Genomic DNA, 26,849 nt, shown 5'->3' on the forward strand with positions numbered 1-26,849 from the left:
TCAGTGCGTTTGGTGGAGTGGAGACCTCACTGTTGGTGAGGGGCCCCCAACTCCGCAGAATCGGGCTTCACTTGCCCTGGGAAGGGAATTCCTGGCGTTTTACCAAGCCGACTCCGTGCAGGTGATGCACAGGATTTGGCAGATTCATGCAGGCTCTCTATCCTGGGATGTGGGCAAGGTATAATAAACAATTGGAGATCGTGTATCTGAGTCGTACATCCTGGTAAGAGTGAGAGAGTCCCAACAGTGGAGGGGAGGTTTGTGAGGGGAGGGTGAGGGAAGCGTGAGGTAAGGGTGGAGTGGACGAGAGGGTGAGGGACGTGTGTGGGGAGGCTGTGGGGAGGATGACCTGAGAGTGGAGGTGAGGGCAAGTTTAGGATGGAGGGTGAGGGGACGGTGATGCTGAGGTTCAGGTTGGCATGTGTGAGTGATGTCGCTGGTACAGTACAAATCACGGGTGCACAAGTTTGAGGGATTTTAATCAAATCTGAATCGAGAATCACCGCTGCCCAAGATTCGGTGTAGCTGCACCTTCACCTGCAGTGCGCTTGCGTCACCACCATCACTACCACCACCATCATCATCAAGACCATCACCATTATCATCATCACCATCATAATCGCCATCATCATAATCACCACCATTTATGTAGAATTTATTTTGCGCTGTACGTAGCCACCGTGTTAATTGGCGGTGCGGGGGAAAGACAAAAAAAACCAAAAAGCAGCACTAGGCGCAAAAAATACTTCTAAGCTTCCTCAAAAGTCAACATCGGCCCATCATCACCCACGTTGGCATCGAAATCTCCGTAAGTGTCAAAAGATTACCATGGTGGAACCTGGTTAAAGCTGACTGGGACCACTATAAGGAAGTTGTAGAGAGAAAAGTGAGTTTAATTCCCGCAACACTGGAATGCTATCACCGTTTTGTTGCCCCCTAACTGTAGCTGCCAAGAAGACCATCCCCCGAGGCTTCCAGAAATAAGACTCTCGGCTGGACATAAGATACCCATGACCTGCTTTAACAGTACAACCAGTCGGGTATCCCACAGGTTTGAAAGACCCTGCTAGAGTCTTTAGACTCAATCAGATGACAGCGATGGACTAAATGTGTTGAAGGCCTGGACTTCACGCACTCCAGCCGCCGTGCCTGGGCCCTACTACGGCTCCTGGGTGCTGCTAATCCAACAATACCACACCGCAAGAATTCTTCCCAACTCTATTGCCTACAAATAAGTGGAGGACACAAAAGTACCGCTCGACTAAAAAAACATCAAGCGAGATATGAATCGCGAATTACACCAGACATTGGCTTCAATTTCTTCACAAGACCGTACCGCCATCAGCACAGGGGAAGTGAGGATCTGGCTGCAATTAAGAAAGACAAGGCTGCCAGCAGAGATGGTATCCCCCCCCCAGAATTCCTCCATCAGTTAGGCCCTACGGGACTCCAATGACTGGCAAAACTGTACACAAAAACTATGAATTCCGGATGCATCCCAAAAGCATGGCTGGAGGTGATGGTCATTTCCATACCCAAATCGTGCAAGCCAACCGACGACCCGGGAAACTATAGGCGGATGTCACTCCCATGCATGACCTATAAACTCCTGGAACGCATCATCCTGCGGAGAATCAGCCCCCTCGCCGAGTCAGTGATCCCTGAAGAACAAGCAGAATTCTGGCCTGGACATAGCTGCAATGACCAAATTTTGGCCCTTGCGACAGACATCGAGGCCAGATTCTGCAAGAACTCCAAGACAGGAGCAGTGTTTGTGGACCTGTCATCGATCTACAACAGTCTGGATTAAGGGCTTGATGTTGAAGCTCACAAATACCATTCCCAGTCTCGAAACAATATGCCTGATATGCACAATGCTGAGCAATAGGTGACTTGCGTATCCATATGGGGATCAAATCCAGCTCATCTTGGTTTATCAACAATGGATTTCCACAAGGTTAAGTACTTGCACCAATGCTCTTCAATATCTATACCAGTGACATGCCACCAACCGGGTCGCACAAATTTATATATTCGGATGACATTGCCCTGGCAGCCACTTTCAACGACATCGAATCTACTCCGAACCAAGACCTAAACACCATGGGGAAATATTTGCAGAAATTAAGGTTCAAGTCAAATCCTCACAAAACAAGTCACTGCATTTCATCTTGATAATAGAAGTGTCAATCACACTCTGAAAGTGACCTTCTGTAGCAACACTGTGCGACACTACCCCCACGCAAACCTATCTCGGAGTGAAGCTGGACCATATGCCAACCTTCCATGATCAACTGAAGAAGGTAGCTGCCAATACCAAAACAAGTATCAACCTGGTCCAGAAACTGGAGAGCATCAGCACCAGTGATACGGATATCAACGATTGCCCTCATGTGCTCTCTCGCGGAGTACTGTGCACCAGTATGGACCAGAAGTAGTCACACGCGACTTGTTGATGTCCAACTGAACACCGCAATGTGGTTTATTACTGGAACTCTCAAGTCAACCCAACACCCTGCCTGCCTATGCTGTCACAAATATCTCCCCCACCCATCTGCTGCTTTGCTTCAACCATCCAGGAAGTCCGGCGAATCAAGGAAAACAGTCGCATTCCCATTCATTAGGACATCAATGTTCCTCGGCATCGCTTGAACTAACGCAAGCCCTTTACCTTCAAAAATGTGAGTTCAACCCCAATGAAGCTTGGAGAGCTGAATTGAGTTCAACATAACTCTCAAAAATGTTATGAAAGACAACGCACAAGATCCCTGGGTTTGATCTTCCATGAAGCTAATGGTCCACCCTAAACCGCTACCACACAAACCATGGCAGATAGGTATACCTGATACACAAATGGAAATAAAAAACTCTCCAGTGTGTGACTTTGGTCATTCAGAACGGGCCACTGTGATACACACTGCTATTCCTTATGTGGCTAACTTGGCCACCTGAAAGTTAAATTGTTGTTGTTGCTTTGCATCTATATCAGCCATACGAAAAAAAATGTACAAGTGTGTCTGGGGACACAAAGTTTGCAATGCGTGGTGATGGCCATCCATTCGCACGTGTGCTGGTGCCGGCTTCAATCGTTGCAATTCGCTAACAGCAATTGTCCCAAAAATTTGTTAGAGGCTATATGGGAGTTATTTGTCTTCGTCTTGTGTGTCATGGGTACCACATAAAGAGTGTGAGTGTGTAAGTGGTTACCCACATACAAAAAAAATCTGTAAAGGAGGTTGTTGCGTGTCTTGACATTTTCTTCCGTTTTCTTTAGATGATCCTGAAATGTCAGTGTTCAGTCTAGCTTCACGCAGAGGCAGGACACCACTGCAACGGTATACTGCTCCCATGTTGTTGTGGCCCATCAATTATCGCATATCCCTGCCTATGAACATAAATCATGTTTAAATGGGATCATCAGTACTGTCCGGTTGTGAGACATTATCCCCACAATTGTGCAAAAGGACCTGGCTCACACGGAGGTTTAACGACGCTGAACACAGATCCCCGCCACATATCAATGCAGGCACCAGAGCAGATGTGTGGTGAATGAGAGGCTTCATCCGATACTGGGCTCCACACATTAACAAAACACACTTGCTGCAAGCATTCTAATAACAACAAATTATCAGTCAAGTGGCAATTAGAATATTATAGAACTAAGTAGAAAACCATTGATTTTATATCACTACAAGATGTCAATTCCGGAACTCCAAAAGTAAAAATATATCACAATCATATTATATTCTTAGCGCTTTCGGTAAAGTCACGTTGAAGGGAAACAATAAAATATATATAAAATAAAAAAATTGATTTAAAGCTTTCGTGACTGCAGTAATTCATATTCTTAGCTCTTTCGGTAAAGTCACGTTGAAGGGAAACAACAAAATAATAAAATATATATAAAACAATAAAAATTATCATGACGTTTCGACCATAACACAAACGGTCGTTTGTGTTACTCGATGATGGTAGCTATACAAAAATAAAAAGAGATCCCACTAACAGCCTCGTCACACAAACCAACAAAATAATTTCTGACTCAACCGCATTAATTGATCAATCTAAACAGTTTTCGTTGAAACCTTCTGCTGCCAGGCTACCAAGATTTTTTGGCTTACCAAAAATACATAAAGTAGATACACCCCTTCGTCCCATCATCTCTACGATCAACTCCCCCACCTACAAACTGGCTCGTTTTTTGTCTGAAATCCTGCGTCCTTTTACTGGAAAAACCACCTCTGCGGTACAAAATTCTACTCGCCTGGTATCGACAATCAAGGGTATTTCCCTGTCCCCAGACGACCTGCTTGTCAGTTTTGATGTAGTTTCCTTATTCACCAAAGTTCCTGTACCTGACACCATCGCAGTCATTGAAGACTTGGTTCATCAAGGACTAAACATTGAGGTACCCCCCTGGTGAGACACTGCTTAATCAATACATACTTCACTTGGAATGGAACTTTCTACAGAGGGCACCCCAATGGGCTCCCCCCTATCTCCGGTTATAGCTAACATTTTCATGGAGAAATTTGAGACTGACGCCATCCAGACTGCAACTCTGCGCCCAACCTTATGGAAGAGGTACGTGGATGACACTTTTGTCATCTGGCCACATGGCCGGCCTGCTCTAGACCAATTCTTCGACCACATTAATTCCATACACCCAGCCATCAGATTTACCATGGGATTTTTTTTATTGTTTTATATAGATTTATTATTTTATTGTTTCCCTTCAATGTGACTTTACCGAAAGAGCTAAGAATATGAATTACTGCAGTCACGAAAGCTTTAAATCAAAATCATATAATTCTAAACGATCAAAAAAGGCATCCCTACTACCTTGCAATGAGACAATATTTCACTACTGCACTGAATTACACATTTACTGAGAGCCTATCTCTGACTGGATGATGCCTACAGCTGCATGCGTTCTTGTAAAGAGGAGCCGTGAATACAGTGAATGCTTAGGAGTGTTTTAGTCTCAAGCTCCTGGTTAAACTACACATAATCAAAGTCTAGAAGTGTTGCTGGTTTCTTCGCATCACTCAAGTAGTCCACCCATACCTCTACATCCACAAACTGCTGGGGGTCACCTCGCTCTCCCTCGGCGTCTGAATTCTCCTCCTGCTTTACACTGCCTCCGTTGACCTGGATGTCCAGCACTGGAGTCAAATCTTCATCTTCACATTTAATCTTCACTTCTGGCCAAGGTGTGAAACTGGGATTTTCTTCTGCTTCTTGTTTCACGAGAGAAGAGCTCTTTGCAACACTTTGACTTGCACAAGTCGATTTCACCTTCCTCTTCTTGTGGATCTTCTCATGTTTGGTTCGAACTTCTGACCGTGCAAATGCCTTCCCACACACAGTGCACTTGAAAGGCTTTTCACCCGTGTGTATTCGCTGATGTTTGACAAGATCTCCCGATTGTGCAAATGCCGTCCCACATACAGTGCACTTGAATGGCTTCTCGCCTGTGTGCGTTCTTCGGTGGTTGGTAAGATGTATTGACTGTGGAAATGCCTTCCCACACACAGTGCATTTAAATGGCTTCTCGCCTGTGTGTATTCTCTGGTGCCTTTGAAGAGATTCAAAACGTTTAAATGACTTCCCACACTCGGTGCAATTGAAGGGCTTCTCATCCATGTGTGTTGTCTGGTGTCTGTAAAGATGTGATGACTTTGCATACGTTTTTCCACACAGAGCACACTTTATGGGTGTTTCACCCCTGTGTGTTTGCTGATGTTTGAGTATTTGGTTTAATTGTGCAAATGCCTTCTCACACATAGTGCACTTGAAGGGCTTCTCCCCCGTGTGTGTTCTCTGGTGCTTCTTCATGCAGACATTGTGGATCCGTGCTGTATGAACATTGGTGCCCATTAACGCCAGGCTGGCGAGTATATCCACTCCATGTGCTGGCTTCTGCAGCGCGGCAGAGGAACTGGAAGATGCAGATAGAAAACAGGTTACGCAAACTACATATCAGCAGTGGCACAGACTTGCAGTGATATGCACACACACAGCACATACACAAAATCACCCATATAGGCTGAACAGACTGTTGAGGCAACTGCTATTAGCGATCACCTATGAAAGCTGACACTGAACTTGAGGGGGTGGTGTGGATAGCACCACACTCGGTTGCCATCGCCTCCCCAGTGTGTTAGGTAAACAATTATGGCTGAGTAGATGTAGGGGAGGCCCATGATCAGTTCAGATATTCACAACAAAAGTTGGTCATGAGGGAATCGACGCCGGTCCCTGAATTTGTAGCATAGTACACAACTCCACGACCGCTCCTCATATTACACATACAAGCTAAAGATCCCCCGTGTAGCCTTCACAGACTCTAGGAGAAAGAGCTATTAGTGAGCACCTATGAAGGCTGGCTCAGCACACGTGATGGTAGCACCACGGCCTGGCCGCCTTTGTCTCCCAAGTGACGATGTTTACACACAGCACCAGGTACGAATTTGAGACAATCGAACTCGGTGAGGCCCAGAACTGATTCAGATAATCGTCACTGGTGTTGACCGTGAGCGGGAATGTAAACCGGGCTGCCGGGGTCGTAGCGTAGTGTGCCAATGCGACATCCCTCCCATACAGAAACGTGGACACCATCTACACATGCACAAACGTAAAGATCCCTCAATAAGTCACGTCGACTTTTCTGATAAATGTAGCTATTGACAGCAACATTTATTTATTTATTTAGTTTATTTATTTGGTATAGCCCTGTGAACCATTCGGCTCTTGAATCGGGTGTAACCACAACAAACAAAAAACACGAACAAGAAAACATCTTAAAGTGACTATGTGACTGTGCAAACAGAAAATCCATGAAAAAAACAGCAAAATATTCCTGAAAAAGCACCGTACACCAACGCTGTGTGCAAAAATCCCAGTGGGATGCAAGTCAAACAACAACAACCACAATAAAAACTTAGATTAAGGCCATCAGTCTAACTCCATACTACAAAAAAAAACATGTCCAAACCAAAAAACTTTTTGAAATCACCAAAAAATAAAGCCATAATTGCAATGTAACAGTGATCATAGGGACTGTGACCGAATTTTTTACAATCAACTACATAAATAACATGTAACACCAAACCCTAGAGCCATAGCTGGCTGCATGAGTTACTCCACAACAACAGAAGCATCAGTCGGAGTATCAAATTTTTCAATGCACCTTTAAGATCAGCACGCTAAATCAAAATATAGATAATACTTTGCAGCGTCATCCAGAGCGAAACATTGTATTACACACACTACATAACTAGACACACACTACACACACACACTACACACACACTACATAACTAGACACACACTACACACACACTACACACACACTACATAACTAGACACACTACATAACTAGACACACTACACTCCACTCACTACACACACACTACATAACTAGACACACTACACACACTACACACCACACACTACATAACTAGACACACACTGCAGACACACTACACTCACTACACACACACACTACACACACACGCTACACTCACTACACACACTCACTACACACACTACACACACACTCACTACACACACTCCACACTCACTAGACACACACTCGACGGGATGACGATTCAATGGGACGAGGACAGCTCACACTCTACCTGCTCCGCGTGCGTGAAGACAGAGGAGGCGCCATGGCCGAAGGCGGCGGATTCCTCTCCCAGAGACGACGAAGAGAACTGGCACGAAATACAACGGGAGTGTTTGTGGTATGCACGATGCTAACACACACAGGACACTACTCACAGTACACACACACACATATATATAAAACCACTGTTCACCACGGTGCTAACACACACAGCACACTACTCACAGTACACACCCACATATATAACCACTGTCCACCACGGTGCTAACACACAGCACACTACTCACAGTACACACACACACATATATCACCGCTGTTCACCACAGTGATTGTGCCATGCTAAGCGCACTTTGAGGCTACGTGCGTCGAAGGTCCGCTGGCAGGTCACGGAACAGACCCAGGTGCCACGGGTTGACGGTGTGGGATGACTGACAGATGCACCACCTGTGCTCCCCACTGTGCCAAGTTTATGCGTTTTAGTCACCTGACGCTTTCCTCGTTGTTGTGAGCGTCGCTCCTCTGCCCTCTGGCAATTCCAATCAACTCCACATCCTTCAGTGCCGTGCCCGTTCACCCCCCTTTTATCCGGCCAGCAAAAGCTGCTTTGAGTAAGCAGAGGCTGGGCACAGTCACAAGGCAGATGCTCACCCTCCCACTCATTCAATTCACCCACACACCATGAATCAACTCACCCACTCAAATTAACTCACCCAAGCACTCACTCATCCACTTTACGATCTCACTCACTCACCCAAGCACTCACTCATCTACTTACGATCTCACTCACTCACCCAATCACTCATCCACTTACGATCTCACTCACTCACCCAAGCACTCACTCATTCAAAAAAGATCTCACTCACTCACCCAGGCACTCACTCATCCACTTACGATCTCACTCACCCAAGCACTCACTCATCCACTTTACGATCTCACTCACTCACCCAAGCACTCACTCATCCACTTACGATCTCACTCACTCACCCAAGCACTCACTCATCCACTTACGATCTCACTCACTCACCCAAGCACTCACTCATTCAAAAAAGATCTCACTCACTCACCCAGGCACTCACTCATCCACTTACGATCTCACTCACCCAAGCACTCACTCATCCACTTTACGATCTCACTCACTCACCCAAGCACTCACTCATCCACTTACGATCTCACTCACTCACCCAAGCACTCACTCATCCACTTACGATCTCACTCACTCACCCAAGCACTCACTCATCCACTTACGATCTCACTCACTCACCCAAGCACTCACTCATCCACTTACGATCTCACTCGCTCACCCCCGCACTCACTCATCCACTTACGATCTCACTAACTCACCCAAGCGCTCACTCATCCACTTACGATCTCACTCACCCAAGCACTCACTCATCCACTTACGATCCCACTCACTCACCCACGCACTCACTCATCCACTTACGATCTCACTCACCCCCGCACTCACTCATCCACGTACGATATCACTCACTCATCCACTTACGATCTCACTCACTCACCCAAGCACTCACTCATCCACTTACGATCTTACTCACCAACTCAACCCCGGAAACCACCCAGCCGCTCACTCACCCACACATCCACTCACCCACTCACTTTGCCCACACTCACTCAGCAGTGGATAGACCATGGCACATTCTAATCACAACTATTTATCTACACTACTTATTCAAACCAACGATGCCTATGCACATTATACATTATAGTCACCGATACTAACCCCTTCTGTGCCTTCTAATCGCGTTCCCAACCGGGCTCGGGCACCACGGCCCCGAGCGGGGGGATCTAGGAAACACCGTGGCTTGGGCCTAGTACCTCGGTCTCCGAGATCTCCGAGGCAGGAAAAACCGAGGCGAGCTGCCCAGACCCGCGCGCAGGGGATGCGAGGTCGAAGGCGGGAAACCTCGCGGTTGTATGAAAAAAAAGCGGGGCTGAACGTCAGAATATTCCAGACGAAAAAAGACAATCCCAGAGCCCGAACGCAACCCGGATCCAGTGACGGCGTAATCAATGTCAACGATTCCAGGGTCGAATCATCTTTCTAGATTTGAAGTTTTCGTGACTGCATGTATCGATTCAGTTGCTTCAATTGATTCAGTTGCTTCAATCGATTCAGTTGCTTGAATCGACTCAGATGCTTCAATCGATTCCGTTGCTTCAAATGATTCCGTTGCTTCAATCGATTTCCGCGCCAGAAAGGGGTCTGTGGGTGTGATGACCACGCCCGGCCGCCTTTGTCTTCCCCAGTGCTGATATTTACACGTCATTCCACATACTAATTGAGGATGAGTAAAGCTAGGGGGAGGCTCATGACCGGTTAAGGATATTCGCTGATGGTGGCCGTGGTCGGGAATGGAGCTCCGGCGCTTCGGTGGTGAGAAATTCTCATCGCGGTTGTGGTTTATGGAGGTGAAGCCTCTCTCTCTCGTAGGGATGTCAATTGAGTAGCAGCGAGCATGGAAGCGATGTCCAGGTTGGAACTTTACAACGCGGGGCTTTGCCTCCTGCCCTCGCCTGATCGCGTTTGCTTTAATTTTCTTGCTTAGTTGAGCAATCTTTGGGAAGAACGTAATCAACCAGGCTATGCGTTAATTGTGTGTTGACCGACTCTCTCTGTTGCGTTGCGTTGCATTTCTTAATTCTACTCAGTTTGTTTGATTAAGTGTGCTTTCTCTCTCTGTGTCCTCGTGTTGTCGCGCTATTATTTCCTGCAGTCACCAAAGCTCCAAATCTCTCATTGACACAAGGCCGTAATTATAATTATATTATATATTGGGGGACATACATCCTCCTTCTAATAATCAAACATGCTCAAAATGTCCCCCCCAATATATTGCTTTTAAAAATATATATTTTAAAGTAATTATTGCGATACTATGTTAATAAAAAGAACAATTTGCTAAACCTTGGCCACAAAATCTGGACTTGTCTTCATATAACAATGCATAGATTTCTGTATATATGATTGCGTTGTACTTTATGAATCCCTAATCTCTGCCATTACATACTCTGAAACAAGAAAAGGTAAAAAAGAAAAAAAAACAGAGCAATGTAATACAATACACTCTTAGACACTATTGTATCAAATAAAAGAAAATCAATCCCATGTGTTAGTGACATTTTTAAATATTTTATGCAGGAAATGGCAGGAAATTCGTTTTCATATTTACTTTTTTTTCTGTGGGGGGACCCCAGACTCCTTGGAAGATTTTGTCCCTCCCAATGTTGACTCCATGGCTACGGCCTTGCATTGACATGCTAATTATCTACCCCCTCCTCTCTCTCTGCCCCCCTCTTTCTCTATTTAAGGCCTCGACACAGAGGCGTAGTTTCTCTGTGTGCCTATGTGTGTATCTCTCTCTGTGTCTCTGTGTTATCTCTCTCTGTCTATGTGTCTCCGTGTCTTGTGTTTTGTCTCTCAAATTGAGCAATCTTTGGAAGAACGTTATCAACCAGGTGGGGTGTTGACTGTTATGTTAGCCGACTCTCTGTTGCATTACATTTCTAATTTTACTAGGTTTGTTTTCTCTTTCATTTGTACCTGATGATGATTGCTTGTGTTGCAATCAAAACGTCGTATGCTATTTGCACACAGCGTTGGTGTACGGTGCTTTTTGTGGAATATTTAGCTGTTTTTCCCTGGATTTTATGTTTGCACAGTCAAAGTCACTTTAAGATGTTTTCTTGTTCATGTTTTTTTTTGTTGCGGTTGCACCCGATTCAAGAGCCGAATGGCTCACAGGGCTATACCAAATAAATGAAATGAAACTGAAACTATGTCGTCTCCATCGCCTGGTATACAAGAGGTCGTGGGTTCGATACTGAACCTGACGCTTGTTGTATATTTGAAGTTTGCGTCTCTCCGCCTCTCCCTGTGGTCGCGTGGATTTTCCTCCAGGTCCTCCTGTTTTCCCTTCACATTTGCTACAATAATGAGCCAAGAATGTCTGTGTGTCCCGCGCGTGACGTCACTCCACGTCGGCCAGCCCCCCTCAATCATGAACAGGTGACGCCCCCCCCCTCATTAATAATGAGCCTGTGACATCACTCCACATGTAGCACCCCCCCCCCCCCCATTAATAATCATGAGCAGGTGACGTCATTCCACATCGAACTGCTCCCCTCAATAATCATGAAGAGATGACGTCTTCCAAATGGACACCCCCCCCCTCCGATTAATAATTCGCGGGTGACGTCACTCCACATGGGGGGGCAAGGCACCTCCTCCCCTATCCTCAGTGTCAATTTCAAACCCTCACTACAAAGGCAAAACCCTCACGCCACGCGATCTCCGTCAAGCTGTTGAGACATAGAAGTAAAAAGGACGTCATGATGAACAAGGGATTATAACCTTTAAATGAAATAGGTCTGTGTCACCGCTGCCTTACAAATTGCACACGAATGGATGCAATGAATATCACGTCGCGGTCTGCTTGCTAGTTTCAGATTTACTGAAATACACCCGTCCTTGGACAGGCAAAAGGCTAGTTACTAATATAATAAGCCTAGAATGTGTGCGTGTGTGTCCCGCGTGTGACGTCACTCCACATGAGCCCCCCCCCTATTAATAATCATGAGCGGGTGACATCACTCCACATGCCGAACCCCTCCCCAATTACCATGAGGGGGTGACGTCAGTCCACATGGGGCAACCCCCCCCCCCCCCCCCCCGTCATTAATAATCATGAGTTGAACAATTTTTCTATTTAATATTTGTGATTTACTGCAAAATACACCCATCCTTAGATGGGGAAACAAGCTAGTTTATAAATATGAATTCAGAGTATTTGGCTGCAATAAATGTCCACATCATGATAAGTGTAGTCAGTCAGCCCTTTCACTCTCCTCTCGGGACAGGTTAGCTAAATCTAATCTATATAATTCATACTCTTTGGTTCTATTGGGTAAAGTCACGTAGGTAAAAAATAAAATAACAAAAATCACGACGTTTGGGCCACAACACAAGCGGCCTTCATCAGGTGAAGGGACGAGACTGTCTGGAGGACAGCGCTGATAGAATAGAACCAAAGAGTATGGATCCTTGCAGTCACGAAAGCTTTAAATCTAGAGCTATATAATTCATTTTTTGTCTGTTCGTCTGTCCGTCTGTGTACGCTCGCTTGCGGGGGATTTGGCTCTCGGACCGCGGGGTTCGCGTGGAAATTTTTTTGCCGGGCGGCACGCCCCGGGCCCCCCGCTTGGCATAGGCTATTCCGTTTTCCCGTCCGTCGCCTTTAAAGTGGTTCAATTAACGTTTTGGCGCGATTCATCTTTATTTATTTATTTACTTACCGACCGGCTCGCTGCTGCACATGCGCGAAACGCCGGCGCGAGTTGTTGCCCCTGGCAACGCACAGACGCCGTCGCCGCAGGGTGGACGCCATTGCTCATTAAAAATGCAAACAAATTTACACGCGACGCTGAGGTAAATTCATCAAAGTGTCACGTCCTCTTCTCTCCACCCCAATGTGTGCACTATCTATTATAGGCTCGGTAGATACTAAAATTATAGCGATTAAATTGGATTCTTCTAGCGCGGGGGGGGGGGGTAGCGACAAAGGCCGCAGCCACGGCCGGCCGGGCAATCTAGGCGAGGCCGGAGGCTTTGCACGGGACTAGGCCTCGTCACGGCAAATCTGTCAGGTGAGTACTTTGTGCTATAGAGTCGATATATACTGCTACTAGCGGGGAAATATATATTTTAAAACGTCTTAAAGCGTAGAAATATAACTTACAAATGAATAAATAACTCATTCTTATAGAATAAAAACGCGAGCGCGCCAAGATTTGATTCTTTAAATCGCGCAAAGGAATCGAAGGTTGTAGATTACTTTTGAATCGGCCTATTCCCATTTACAAAACTTGCTTGCATGTCGCCAAGCATGCTTAACATTTCGAACAGACACACGCATTCACAAATTTACCTTTCACATTTAAGATACATAACGTCAGCATGTACTGCTGTCTTCATAGCAGGTACCACCATCACAGTATGTACTGCTGTCATCATAGCAGGTACCACCACCACAGTATGTACTGCTGTCATCATGGCAGGTACCATCACCACCACAGTATGTACTGCTGTAATAGCAGTTATCAACATCACAGTATGTACTGCTGTCATCATAGCAGGTGCCACCACAATATGTACTGCTCTTATCATAGCAGGTACCACCACAGTCGTATGCACTGCTGTAATATAAGGTACCACCACAGCAGTATGTACTGCTGTAATCATAGCAGGATACCACCATAGTCAGCATGCAATGCTGTAGTCATAGCAGAATACCACCACAGTCAGCATGCAATGCTGTGGTCATACAAGGAAACCACCACAGTCAACATGCAATGCTGTAGTGATAGCAGGAACTATCACAGTCGGTAAGCACTGCTGTAGTGATATCAGGAACTATAACAGTTGGTATGCACTGCTGTAGTCATTGCAGGTACCACCACAGTCAGTATGTACTGCTCTCATCATAGCAGGTACCACCAAAGTATGTACCGCTCTCACCATAACAGGTACCACCACAGTATGTACTGCTGTCATCATAGCAGGTACCACCACAGTATGTACTGCTGTCATAATAGCAGTTACCACCACCACAGTATGTACTGCTGTCATCATAGCAGATACCACCAAAGTATGTACTGCTGTCATCATAGCAGGTACCACCACAGTATGTACTGCTGTCATAATAGCAGGTACCACCACCACAGTATGTACTGCTGTCATCATAGCAGGTACCACCACAGTATGTACTGCTGTCATCATAGCAGGTACCACCACCACAGTATGTACTGCTGTCATCATAGCAGGTACCACCACCACGGTATGTACTGCTGTCATCATAGCAGGTACCACCACAGTATGTACTGCTGTCATCATAGCAGGTACCATCACCACAGTATGTACTGCTGTCATAGCAGGTACCACCACAGTATGTACTGCTGTCATCATAGCAGTTACCACCACCACAGTATGTACTGCTGTCATCATAGAAGGTACCACCACAGTATGTACTGCTGTCATCATAGCAGTTACCACCACCACAGTATGTACTGCTGTCATCATAGCAGGTACCACCACAGTATGTACTGCTGTCATCATAGCAGGTACCACCACCACAGTATGTACTTCTGTCATCATAGCAGGTACCACCACAGTATGTACTGCTGTCATCATAGCAGGTACCACCACAGTATGTACTGCTGTCATCATAGCAGGTACCACCACCACAGTATGTACTGCTGACATAGCAGGTACCACCACACTCGGTATGTAATTCTGTCATCATAGCAGGTACCACCACAATCGGTATGTACTGCTCTCATCATAGCAGGTACCACCACAGTATGTACTGCTGTCATCATAGCAGTTACCACCACAGTATGTACTGCTGTCATCATAGCAGGTGCCTCACAGTATGTACTGCTGTTATCATAGTAGGTACCAACACAGTATGTACTGTTGTCATCATAGCAGGTGCCACCACAGTATGTACTGCTCTCATCATAGCAGGTACCATCACAGTAGGTACTGCTGTCATCACAGCAGGTACCACCACACTCGATATGTACTGCTCTCATCATTGCAGGTACCACCACACTCGGTATGTACTGCCGTCATCATAGCAGGTACCACCACCACAGTATGTACTGCTGTCATCATAGCAGGTGCCACACAGTATGTACTGCTCTCATCATAGCAGGTACTACCACAGTATGTACTGCTGTCATAGCAGGTACCATCACAGTATGTACTGCTGTCATCATAGCAGGTACCACCACCACAGTATGTACTGCTGTCATCATAGCGGGTACCACCACAGTATGTACTGCTGTCATCATAGCAGGTACCACCACCACAGAATGTACTGCTGTCATCATAGCAGGTACCACCACAGTATGCACTGCTGTAGTCATTGCAGGTACCACCACAGTCAGTATGTACTGCTCTCATCATAGCAGGTACCACCAAAGTATGTACCGCTCTCATCATAACAGGTACCACCACAGTATGTACTGCTGTCATCATAGCAGGTACCACCACAGTATGCACTGCTGTCATAATAGCAGTTACCACCACCACAGTATGTACTGCTGTCATCATAGCAGATACCACCAAAGTATGTACTGCTGTCATCATAGCAGGTACCACCACAGTATGTACTGCTGTCATAATAGCAGGTACCACCACAGGATGTACTGCTGTCATCATAGCAGTTACCACCACCGTATGTACTGCTGTCATCATGGCAGGTACCACCACCCCAATATGTCCTGCTGTCATAGTAGGTACCACCACAGTATGTACTGCTGTCATCATAGCAGGTACCACCACAGTATGTACTGCTGTCATCATAGCAGGTACCACCACCACAGTATGTACTGCTGTCATCATAGCAGGTACCACCACCACAGTATGTACTGCTGTCATCATAGCAGGTACCACCACAGTATGTACTGCTGTCATCATAGCAGTTACCGCCACCACAGTATGTACTGCTGTCATCATAGCAGGTACCACCACCACAGTATGTACTGCTGTCATCATAGCAGGTGCCACACAGTATGTACTGCTGTTATCATAGCAGGTACGACCACAGTATGTACTGCTGACATAGCAGGTACCACCACACTCGGTATGTAATTCTGTCATCATAGCAGGTACCACCACAATCGGTATGTACTGCTCTCATCATAGCAGGTACCACCACAGTATGTACTGCTGTCATCATAGCAGTTACCACCACCGTATGTACTGCTGTCATCATGGCAGGTACCACCACCCCAATATGTCCTGCTGTCATAGTAGGTACCACCACAGTATATACTGCTGTCATCATAGCAGGTGCCACACAGTATGTACTGCTGTTATCATAGCAGGTACCAACACAGTATGTGCTGTTGTCATCATAGCAGGTGCCACCACAGTATGTACTGCTCTCATCATATCAAGTACCATCACAGTAGGTACTGCTGTCATCACAGCAGGTACCACCACACTCGATATGTACTGCTCTCATCATTGCAGGTACCACCACACTCGGTATGTACTGCTGTCATCATAGCAGGTACCACCACCACAGTATGTACTGCTGTTATCATAGCAGGTACCACAGTATTTACTTCTGTAATCATAGCAGGTATCACAACAGTATGTACTGTTGTCATAGGTACCACCACCACAGTATGTACTGCTCTCATCATAGCAGGTACCACCACCACAGTATGTACTGCTGTCATCATAGCAGGTACCACCACAGTATGTACTGCTGTCATCATAGCAGGTGTCACCACCACAGTAAGTACTGCTCTTATCATAGCAGGTACCACCACCACAGTATGTACTGCTGTCATCATAGCAGGTACCACCACAGTATGTACTGCTGTCATCATAGCAGGTACCACCACCACAGTATGTACTGCTGTCATAGCAGGTACCACCACCACAGTATGTACTGCTGTCATCATAGCAGGTACTACCCACAGTATGTACTGCTGTCATCATAGCAGGTGCCACACAGTATGTTCTGCTGTTTTCATAGCAGGTACAAACACAGTATGTACTGCTGTCATCATAGCAGGTACCACCACAGTGTGTACTGTTGTCATTATAGCAGGTGCCACCACAGTATCTACTGCTCTCATCATAGCAGGTACCACCACAGTATGTACTGCTGTCATCATAGCAGGTACCACCACAGCATGTACTGCTGTCATCATAACAGGTACCACCACACTCGGTATGTACTGCTCTCATCATAGCAGGTACCACCACACTCGGTATGTACTGCCGTCATCATAGCAGGTACCACCACAGTATGTGCTGCTGTTATCATAGCAGGTACCACCACCACAGTATGTACTGCTGTCATCATAGCAGGTAACCACCACAGTATGTACTGCTGTCATCATAGCAGGTACCACCACCACAGTATGTACTGCTGTCATCATCGCAGGTACCACCACAGTATGTACTGCTGTCATCATAGCAGGTGCCACCACAGTATGTACTGCTGTCATCATAGCAGGTACCACCACCACAGTATGTACTGCTGTCATCATAGCAGGTACCACCACCACCACAGTATGTACTGCTGTCATCATAGCAGGTACCAACACCACATTATGTACTGCTGTCATCATAGCAGGTACCACCACAGTATGCACTGCTGTAATCATAGGAGGTACCACCACAGTCGTATGCACTGCTGTATTAGCAGGTACCAACACAGCAGTATGCACTGCTGTAGTCATAGCAGGAAACCACCATAGTCAGCATGCAATGCTGTAATCATAGCAGGATACCACCATAGTCAGCATTCAATGCTGTAATCATAGCAGGTACCAACACAGTCATATGCACTGCTGTAATAGCAGGTACCACCACAGCAGTATGTACTGCTGTAATCATAGCAGGATACCACCATAGTCAGCATGCAATGCTGTAGTCCTAGCAGGATACCACCACAGTCAGCATGCAATGCTGTAGTCATACCAGGAAACCACCACCGTCAGCATGCAATGCTGTAGTCATAGCAGGATACCACCACAGTTAGCATGCAATGCTGTAGTCATAGCAGGATACCACCACAGACAGCATGCAATGCTGTAGTGATAGCAGGAACTATGACAGTCGGTATGCACTGCTGTAGTGATATCTTGAACTATCACAGTCGGTATGCACTGCTGTAGTCATTGCAGGTACCACCACAGTATGTACTGCTGTCATAGCAGGTACCACCACAGTATGTACTGCTATCATAGCAGGTACCACCACAGTATGTACTGCTGTCATCATAGCAGGTACCACCACAGTATGTACTGCTGTCATCATAGCAGGTGCCACACAGTATGTACTGCTGTTATCATAGCAGGTACCACCACAGTATGTACTGCTGTCATCATAGCAGGTACTACCACCCCAGTATGTACTGCTCTCATCATAGCAGTTACCACCACAGTATGTACTGCTGTTATCATAGCAGGTACCACCACAGTATGTACTGCTGACATAGCAGGTACCACCACAGTATGTACTGCTGTCATCATAGCAGGTGCCACCACAGTATGTACTGCTCTCATCATAGCAGGTACCACCACCACAGTATGTACTGCTGTCATAGCAGGTACCACCACCATAGTATGTACTGCTGTCATCATAGCAGGTACCACCACCACAGTATGTACTGCTCTCATCAGAGCAGGTACCACCACAGTATGTACTGCTGTCATCATAGCAGGTACCACCACCACAGTATGTACTGCTGTCATCATAGCAGGTACCACCACCACAGTATGTACTGCTGTGATCATAGCAGGTACCACCACCACAGTATGTACTGCTGTCATCATAGCAGGTACCATCACCACAGTATGTACTGCTGTCATCATAGCAGGTACCACCACAGTATGTACTGCTGTCATCATAGCAGTTACCACCACCACAGTATGTACTGCTGTCATCATAGCAGGTACCACCACAGTATGTACTGCTGTCATCATAGCAGTTACCACCACCACAGTATGTACTGCTGTCATCATAGCAGGTACCACCACAGTATGTACTGCTGTCATCATAGCAGGTACCACCACCACAGTATGTACTGCTGTCATCATAGCAGGTACCACCACAACAGTATGTACTGCTGTCATCATAGCAGGTACCACCACAGTATGTACTGCTGTCATCATAGCAGGTGCCACACAGTATGTACTGCTGTTATCATAGCAGGTACCACCACAGTATGTACTGCTGACATAGCAGGTACCACCACACTCGATATGTAATTCTGTCATCATAGCAGGTTCCACCACAATCGGTATGTACTGCTCTCATCATAGCAGGTACCACCACAGTATGTACTGCTGTCATCATAGCAGTTACCACCACTGTATGTACTGCTGTCATCATGGCAGGTACCACCACTCCAATATGTCCTGCTGTCATAGTAGGTACCACCACAGTATGTACTGCTGTCATCATAGCAGGTGCCTCACAGTATGTACTGCTGTTATCATAGCAGGTACCAACACAGTATGTACTGTTGTCATCATAGCAGGTGCCACCACAGTATGTACTGCTCTCATCATAGCAGGTACCATCACAGTAGGTACTGCTGTCATCACAGCAGGTACCACCACACTCGATATGTACTGCTCTCATCATTGCAGGTACCACCACACTCGGTATGTACTGCCGTCATCATAGCAGGTACCACCACCACAGTATGTACTGCTGTCATCATAGCAGGTGCCACACAGTATGTACTGCTCTCATCATAGCAGGTACTACCACAGTATGTACTGCTGTCATCATAGCAGGTACCATCACAGTATGTACTGCTGTCATCATAGCAGGTACCACCACCACAGTATGTACTTCTGTCATCATAGCAGGTACCACCACTACAGTATGTACTGCTGTCATCATAGCGGGTACCACCACAGTATGTACTGCTGTCATCATAGCAGGTACCACCACAGCATGTACTGCTGTCATCATAACAGGTACCACCACACTCGGTATGTACTGCTCTCATCATAGCAGGTACCACCACACTCGGTATGTACTGCCGTCATCATAGCAGGTACCACCACAGTATGTGCTGCTGTTATCATAGCAGGTACCACCACAGTATGTACTGCTGTCATCATAGCAGGTGCCACACAGTATGTACTGCTGTTATCATAGCAGGTACCACCACAGTATGTACTGCTGACATAGCAGGTACCACCACACTCGATATGTAATTCTGTCATCATAGCAGGTTCCACCACAATCGGTATGTACTGCTCTCATCATAGCAGGTACCACCACAGTATGTACTGCTGTCATCATAGCAGTTACCACCACTGTATGTACTGCTGTCATCATGGCAGGTACCACCACTCCAATATGTCCTGCTGTCATAGTAGGTACCACCACAGTATGTACTGCTGTCATCATAGCAGGTGCCTCACAGTATGTACTGCAGTTATCATAGCAGGTACCAACACAGTATGTACTGTTGTCATCATAGCAGGTGCCACCACAGTATGTACTGCTCTCATCATAGCAGGTACCATCACAGTAGGTACTGCTGTCATCACAGCAGGTACCACCACACTCGATATGTACTGCTCTCATCATTGCAGGTACCACCACACTCGGTATGTACTGCCGTCATCATAGCAGGTACCACCACCACAGTATGTACTGCTGTCATCATAGCAGGTGCCACACAGTATGTACTGCTCTCATCATAGCAGGTACTACCACAGTATGTACTGCTGTCATCATAGCAGGTACCATCACAGTATGTACTGCTGTCATCATAGCAGGTACCACCACCACAGTATGTACTTCTGTCATCATAGCAGGTACCACCACTACAGTATGTACTGCTGTCATCATAGCGGGTACCACCACAGTATGTACTGCTGTCATCATAGCAGGTACCACCACAGCATGTACTGCTGTCATCATAACAGGTACCACCACACTCGGTATGTACTGCTCTCATCATAGCAGGTACCACCACACTCGGTATGTACTGCAGTCATCATAGCAGGTACCACCACAGTATGTGCTGCTGTTATCATAGCAGGTACCACCACCACAGTATGTACTGCTGTCATCATAGCAGGTAACCACCACAGTATGTACTGCTGTCATCATAGCAGGTACCACCACCACAGTATGTACTGCTGTCATCATCGCAGGTACCACCACAGTATGTACTGCTGTCATCATAGCAGGTGCCACCACAGTATGTACTGCTGTCATCATAGCAGGTACCACCACCACAGTATGTACTGCTGTCATCATAGCAGGTACCACCACCACCACAGTATGTACTGCTGTCATCATAGCAGGTACCAACACCACATTATGTACTGCTGTCATCATAGCAGGTACCACCACAGTATGCACTGCTGTAATCATAGGAGGTACCACCACAGTCGTATGCACTGCTGTATTAGCAGGTACCAACACAGCAGTATGCACTGCTGTAGTCATAGCAGGAAACCACCATAGTCAGCATGCAATGCTGTAATCATAGCAGGATACCACCATAGTCAGCATTCAATGCTGTAATCATAGCAGGTACCAACATAGTCATATGCACTGCTGTAATAGCAGGTAACACCACAGCAGTATGTACTGCTGTAATCATAGCAGGATACCACCATAGTCAGCATGCAATGCTGTAGTCCTAGCAGGATACCACCACAGTCAGCATGCAATGCTGTAGTCATACCAGGAAACCACCACCGTCAGCATGCAATGCTGTAGTCATAGCAGGATACCACCACAGTTAGCATGCAATGCTGTAGTCATAGCAGGATACCACCACAGTCAGCATGCAATGCTGTAGTGATAGCAGGAACTATGACAGTCGGTATGCACTGCTGTAGTGATATCTTGAACTATCACAGTCGGTATGCACTGCTGTAGTCATTGCAGGTACCACCACAGTATGTACTGCTGTCATCATAGCAGGTACCACCACAGTATGTACTGCTATCATAGCAGGTACCACCACAGTATGTACTGCTGTCATCATAGCAGGTACCACCACAGTATGTACTGCTGTCATCATAGCAGGTGCCACACAGTATGTACTGCTGTTATCATAGCAGGTACCACCACAGTATGTACTGCTGTCATCATAGCAGGTACTACCACCCCAGTATGTACTGCTCTCATCATAGCAGTTACCACCACAGTATGTACTGCTGTTATCATAGCAGGTACCACCACAGTATGTACTGCTGACATAGCAGGTACCACCACAGTATGTACTGCTGTCATCATAGCAGGTGCCACCACAGTATGTACTGCTCTCATCATAGCAGGTACCACCACCACAGTATGTACTGCTGTCATAGCAGGTACCACCACCATAGTATGTACTGCTGTCATCATAGCAGGTACCACCACCACAGTATGTACTGCTCTCATCAGAGCAGGTACCACCACAGTATGTACTGCTGTCATCATAGCAGGTACCACCACCACAGTATGTACTGCTGTCATCATAGCAGGTACCACCACCACAGTATGTACTGCTGTCATCATAGCAGGTACCACCACCACAGTATGTACTGCTGTCATCATAGCAGGTACCATCACCACAGTATGTACTGCTGTCATCATAGCAGGTACCACCACAGTATGTACTGCTGTCATCATAGCAGTTACCACCACCACAGTATGTACTGCTGTCATCATAGCAGGTACCACCACAGTATGTACTGCTGTCATCATAGCAGTTACCACCACCACAGTATGTACTGCTGTCATCATAGCAGGTACCACCACAGTATGTACTGCTGTCATCATAGCAGGTACCACCACCACAGTATGTACTGCTGTCATCATAGCAGGTACCACCACCACAGTATGTACTGCTGTCATCATAGCAGGTACCACCACAGTATGTACTGCTGTCATCATAGCAGGTGCCACACAGTATGTACTGCTGTTATCATAGCAGGTACCACCACAGTATGTACTGCTGACATAGCAGGTACCACCACACTCGATATGTAATTCTGTCATCATAGCAGGTTCCACCACAATCGGTATGTACTGCTCTCATCATAGCAGGTACCACCACAGTATGTACTGCTGTCATCATAGCAGTTACCACCACTGTATGTACTGCTGTCATCATGGCAGGTACCACCACTCCAATATGTCCTGCTGTCATAGTAGGTACCACCACAGTATGTACTGCTGTCATCATAGCAGGTGCCTCACAGTATGTACTGCTGTTATCATAGCAGGTACCAACACAGTATGTACTGTTGTCATCATAGCAGGTGCCACCACAGTATGTACTGCTCTCATCATAGCAGGTACCATCACAGTAGGTACTGCTGTCATCACAGCAGGTACCACCACACTCGATATGTACTGCTCTCATCATTGCAGGTACCACCACACTCGGTATGTACTGCCGTCATCATAGCAGGTACCACCACCACAGTATGTACTGCTGTCATCATAGCAGGTGCCACACAGTATGTACTGCTCTCATCATAGCAGGTACTACCACAGTATGTACTGCTGTCATCATAGCAGGTACCATCACAGTATGTACTGCTGTCATCATAGCAGGTACCACCACCACAGTATGTACTTCTGTCATCATAGCAGGTACCAACACTACAGTATGTACTGCTGTCATCATAGCGGGTACCACCACAGTATGTACTGCTGTCATCATAGCAGGTACCACCACCACAGAATGTACTGCTGTCATCATAGCAGGTACCACCACAGTATGCACTGCTGTAGTCATTGCAGGTACCACCACAGTCAGTATGTACTGCTCTCATCATAGCAGGTACCACCAAAGTATGTACCGCTCTCATCAGAGCAGGTACCACCACAGTATGTACTGCTGTCATCATAGCAGGTACCACCACCACAGTATGTACTGCTGTCATCATAGCAGGTACCACCACCACAGTATGTACTGCTGTCATCATAGCAGGTACCACCACCACAGTATGTACTGCTGTCATCATAGCAGATACCACCAAAGTATGTACTGCTGTCATCATAGCAGGTACCACCACAGTATGTACTGCTGTCATAATAGCAGGTACCACCACAGTATGTACTGCTGTCATCATAGCAGTTACCACCACCGTATGTACTGCTGTCATCATGGCAGGTACCACCACCCCAATATGTCCTGCTGTCATAGTAGGTACCACCACAGTATGTACTGCTGTCATCATAGCAGGTACCACCACAGTATGTACTGCTGTCATCATAGCAGGTACCACCACCACAGTATGTACTGCTGTCATCATAGCAGGTACCACCACCACAGTATGTACTGCTGTCATCATAGCAGGTACCACCACAGTATGTACTGCTGTCATCATAGCAGTTACCGCCACCACAGTATGTACTGCTGTCATCATAGCAGGTACCACCACCACAGTATGTACTGCTGTCATCATAGCAGGTGCCACACAGTATGTACTGCTGTTATCATAGCAGGTACGACCACAGTATGTACTGCTGACATAGCAGGTACCACCACACTCGGTATGTAATTCTGTCATCATAGCAGGTACCACCACAATCAGTATGTACTGCTCTCATCATAGCAGGTACCACCACAGTATGTACTGCTGTCATCATAGCAGTTACCACCACCGTATGTACTGCTGTCATCATGGCAGGTACCACCACCCCAATATGTCCTGCTGTCATAGTAGGTACCACCACAGTATGTACTGCTGTCATCATAGCAGGTGCCACACAGTATGTACTGCTGTTATCATAGCAGGTACCAACACAGTATGTGCTGTTGTCATCATAGCAGGTGCCACCACAGTATGTACTGCTCTCATCATAGCAAGTACCATCACAGTAGGTACTGCTGTCATCACAGCAGGTACCACCACACTCGATATGTACTGCTCTCATCATTGCAGGTACCACCACACTCGGTATGTACTGCTGTCATCATAGCAGGTACCACCACCACAGTATGTACTGCTGTTATCATAGCAGGTACCACAGTATTTACTTCTGTAATCATAGCAGGTATCACAACAGTATGTACTGTTGTCATAGGTACCACCACCACAGTATGTACTGCTCTCATCATAGCAGGTTCCACCACCACAGTATGTACTGCTGTCATCATAGCAGGTACCACCACAGTATGTACTGCTGTCATCATAGCAGGTGTCACCACCACAGTAAGTACTGCTCTTATCATAGCAGGTACCACCACCACAGTATGTACTGCTGTCATCATAGCAGGTACCACCACAGTATGTACTGCTGTCATCATAGCAGGTACCACCACCACAGTATGTACTGCTGTCATAGCAGGTACCACCACCACAGTATGTACTGCTGTCATCATAGCAGGTGCCACACAGTATGTTCTGCTGTTTTCATAGCAGGTACAAACACAGTATGTACTGCTGTCATCATAGCAGGTACAACCACAGTGTGTACTGTTGTCATTATAGCAGGTGCCACCACAGTATCTACTGCTCTCATCATAGCAGGTACCACCACAGTATGTACTGCTGTCATCATAGCAGGTACCACCACAGCATGTACTGCTGTCATCATAACAGGTACCACCACACTCGGTATGTACTGCTCTCATCATAGCAGGTACCACCACACTCGGTATGTACTGCCGTCATCATAGCAGGTACCACCACAGTATGTGCTGCTGTTATCATAGCAGGTACCACCACCACAGTATGTACTGCTGTCATCATAGCAGGTAACCACCACAGTATGTACTGCTGTCATCATAGCAGGTACCACCACCACAGTATGTACTGCTGTCATCATCGCAGGTACCACCACAGTATGTACTGCTGTCATCATAGCAGGTGCCACCACAGTATGTACTGCTCTCATCATAGCAGGTACCACCACCACAGTATGTACTGCTGTCATCATAGCAGGTACCACCACCACAGTATGTACTGCTGTCATCATAGCAGGTACCACCACCACCACAGTATGTACTGCTGTCATCATAGCAGGTACCAACACCACATTATGTACTGCTGTCATCATAGCAGGTACCACCACAGTATGCACTGCTGTAATCATAGGAGGTACCACCACAGTCGTATGCACTGCTGTATTAGCAGGTACCAACACAGCAGTATGCACTGCTGTAGTCATAGCAGGAAACCACCATAGTCAGCATGCAATGCTGTAATCATAGCAGGATACCACCATAGTCAGCATTCAATGCTGTAATCATAGCAGGTACCAACACAGTCATATGCACTGCTGTAGTCATACCAGGAAACCACCACCGTCAGCATGCAATGCTGTAGTCATAGCAGGATACCACCACAGTTAGCATGCAATGCTGTAGTCATAGCAGGATACCACCACAGTCAGCATGCAATGCTGTAGTGATAGCAGGAACTATGACAGTCGGTATGCACTGCTGTAGTGATATCTTGAACTATCACAGTCGGTATGCACTGCTGTAGTCATTGCAGGTACCACCACAGTATGTACTGCTGTCATAGCAGGTACCACCACAGTATGTACTGCTATCATAGCAGGTACCACCACAGTATGTACTGCTGTCATCATAGCAGGTACCACCACAGCATGTACTGCTGTCATCATAGCAGGTGCCACACAGTATGTACTGCTGTCATCATAGCAGGTACCACCACCACAGTA

General features: G+C 46.5%; 1 protein-coding gene and 1 long non-coding RNA gene across 2 annotated transcripts in view; one reads left to right on the plus strand and one right to left on the minus strand.

Annotated features, from left to right (window-relative positions):
* Positions 1-462: 462 nt before the first annotated feature.
* On the minus strand, positions 463-9,693 carry LOC116957329 (uncharacterized). The gene is made up of 3 exons (XM_032979410.2): positions 9,467-9,693; positions 7,644-7,721; positions 463-5,941 (listed from the first exon to the last, which is right to left on the minus strand). Exons 2-3 carry the CDS (start codon positions 7,676-7,678, stop codon positions 5,002-5,004), a joined length of 975 nt encoding a protein of 324 aa, XP_032835301.2. The 5' UTR covers positions 7,679-7,721; positions 9,467-9,693; the 3' UTR covers positions 463-5,001.
* A 133-nt stretch (positions 9,694-9,826) lies between these two features.
* The window catches only part of LOC142906962 (uncharacterized), a 90,063-nt gene continuing 73,040 nt past the window's right edge, over positions 9,827-26,849 (plus strand). The window contains exons 1-2 of the long non-coding RNA XR_012930598.1: positions 9,827-10,025; positions 11,550-11,657. This is a non-coding gene — a long non-coding RNA (uncharacterized LOC142906962). The remainder of the gene's footprint in view (positions 10,026-11,549; positions 11,658-26,849) is intronic.

The sequence above is a fragment of the Petromyzon marinus genome, chromosome 72 (assembly GCF_048934315.1).
Source record: "Petromyzon marinus isolate PM22_M1 ecotype Great Lakes invasive population chromosome 72, UKy_Petmar_22M1.pri1.0, whole genome shotgun sequence".
Lineage (NCBI taxonomy): Eukaryota > Metazoa > Chordata > Hyperoartia > Petromyzontiformes > Petromyzontidae > Petromyzon > Petromyzon marinus.

Coding starts and splice junctions, on each gene's coding strand:
- LOC116957329 (XM_032979410.2), bottom strand. CDS start 7,678: ATGGCGCCTCCTCTGTCTTCACGCACGCGGAGCAG. Junction 5,942..7,643: donor TCTTCACGCACGCGGAGCAG/GTAGAGTGTGAG, acceptor TGCATCTTCCAG/TTCCTCTGCCGCGCTGCAGA.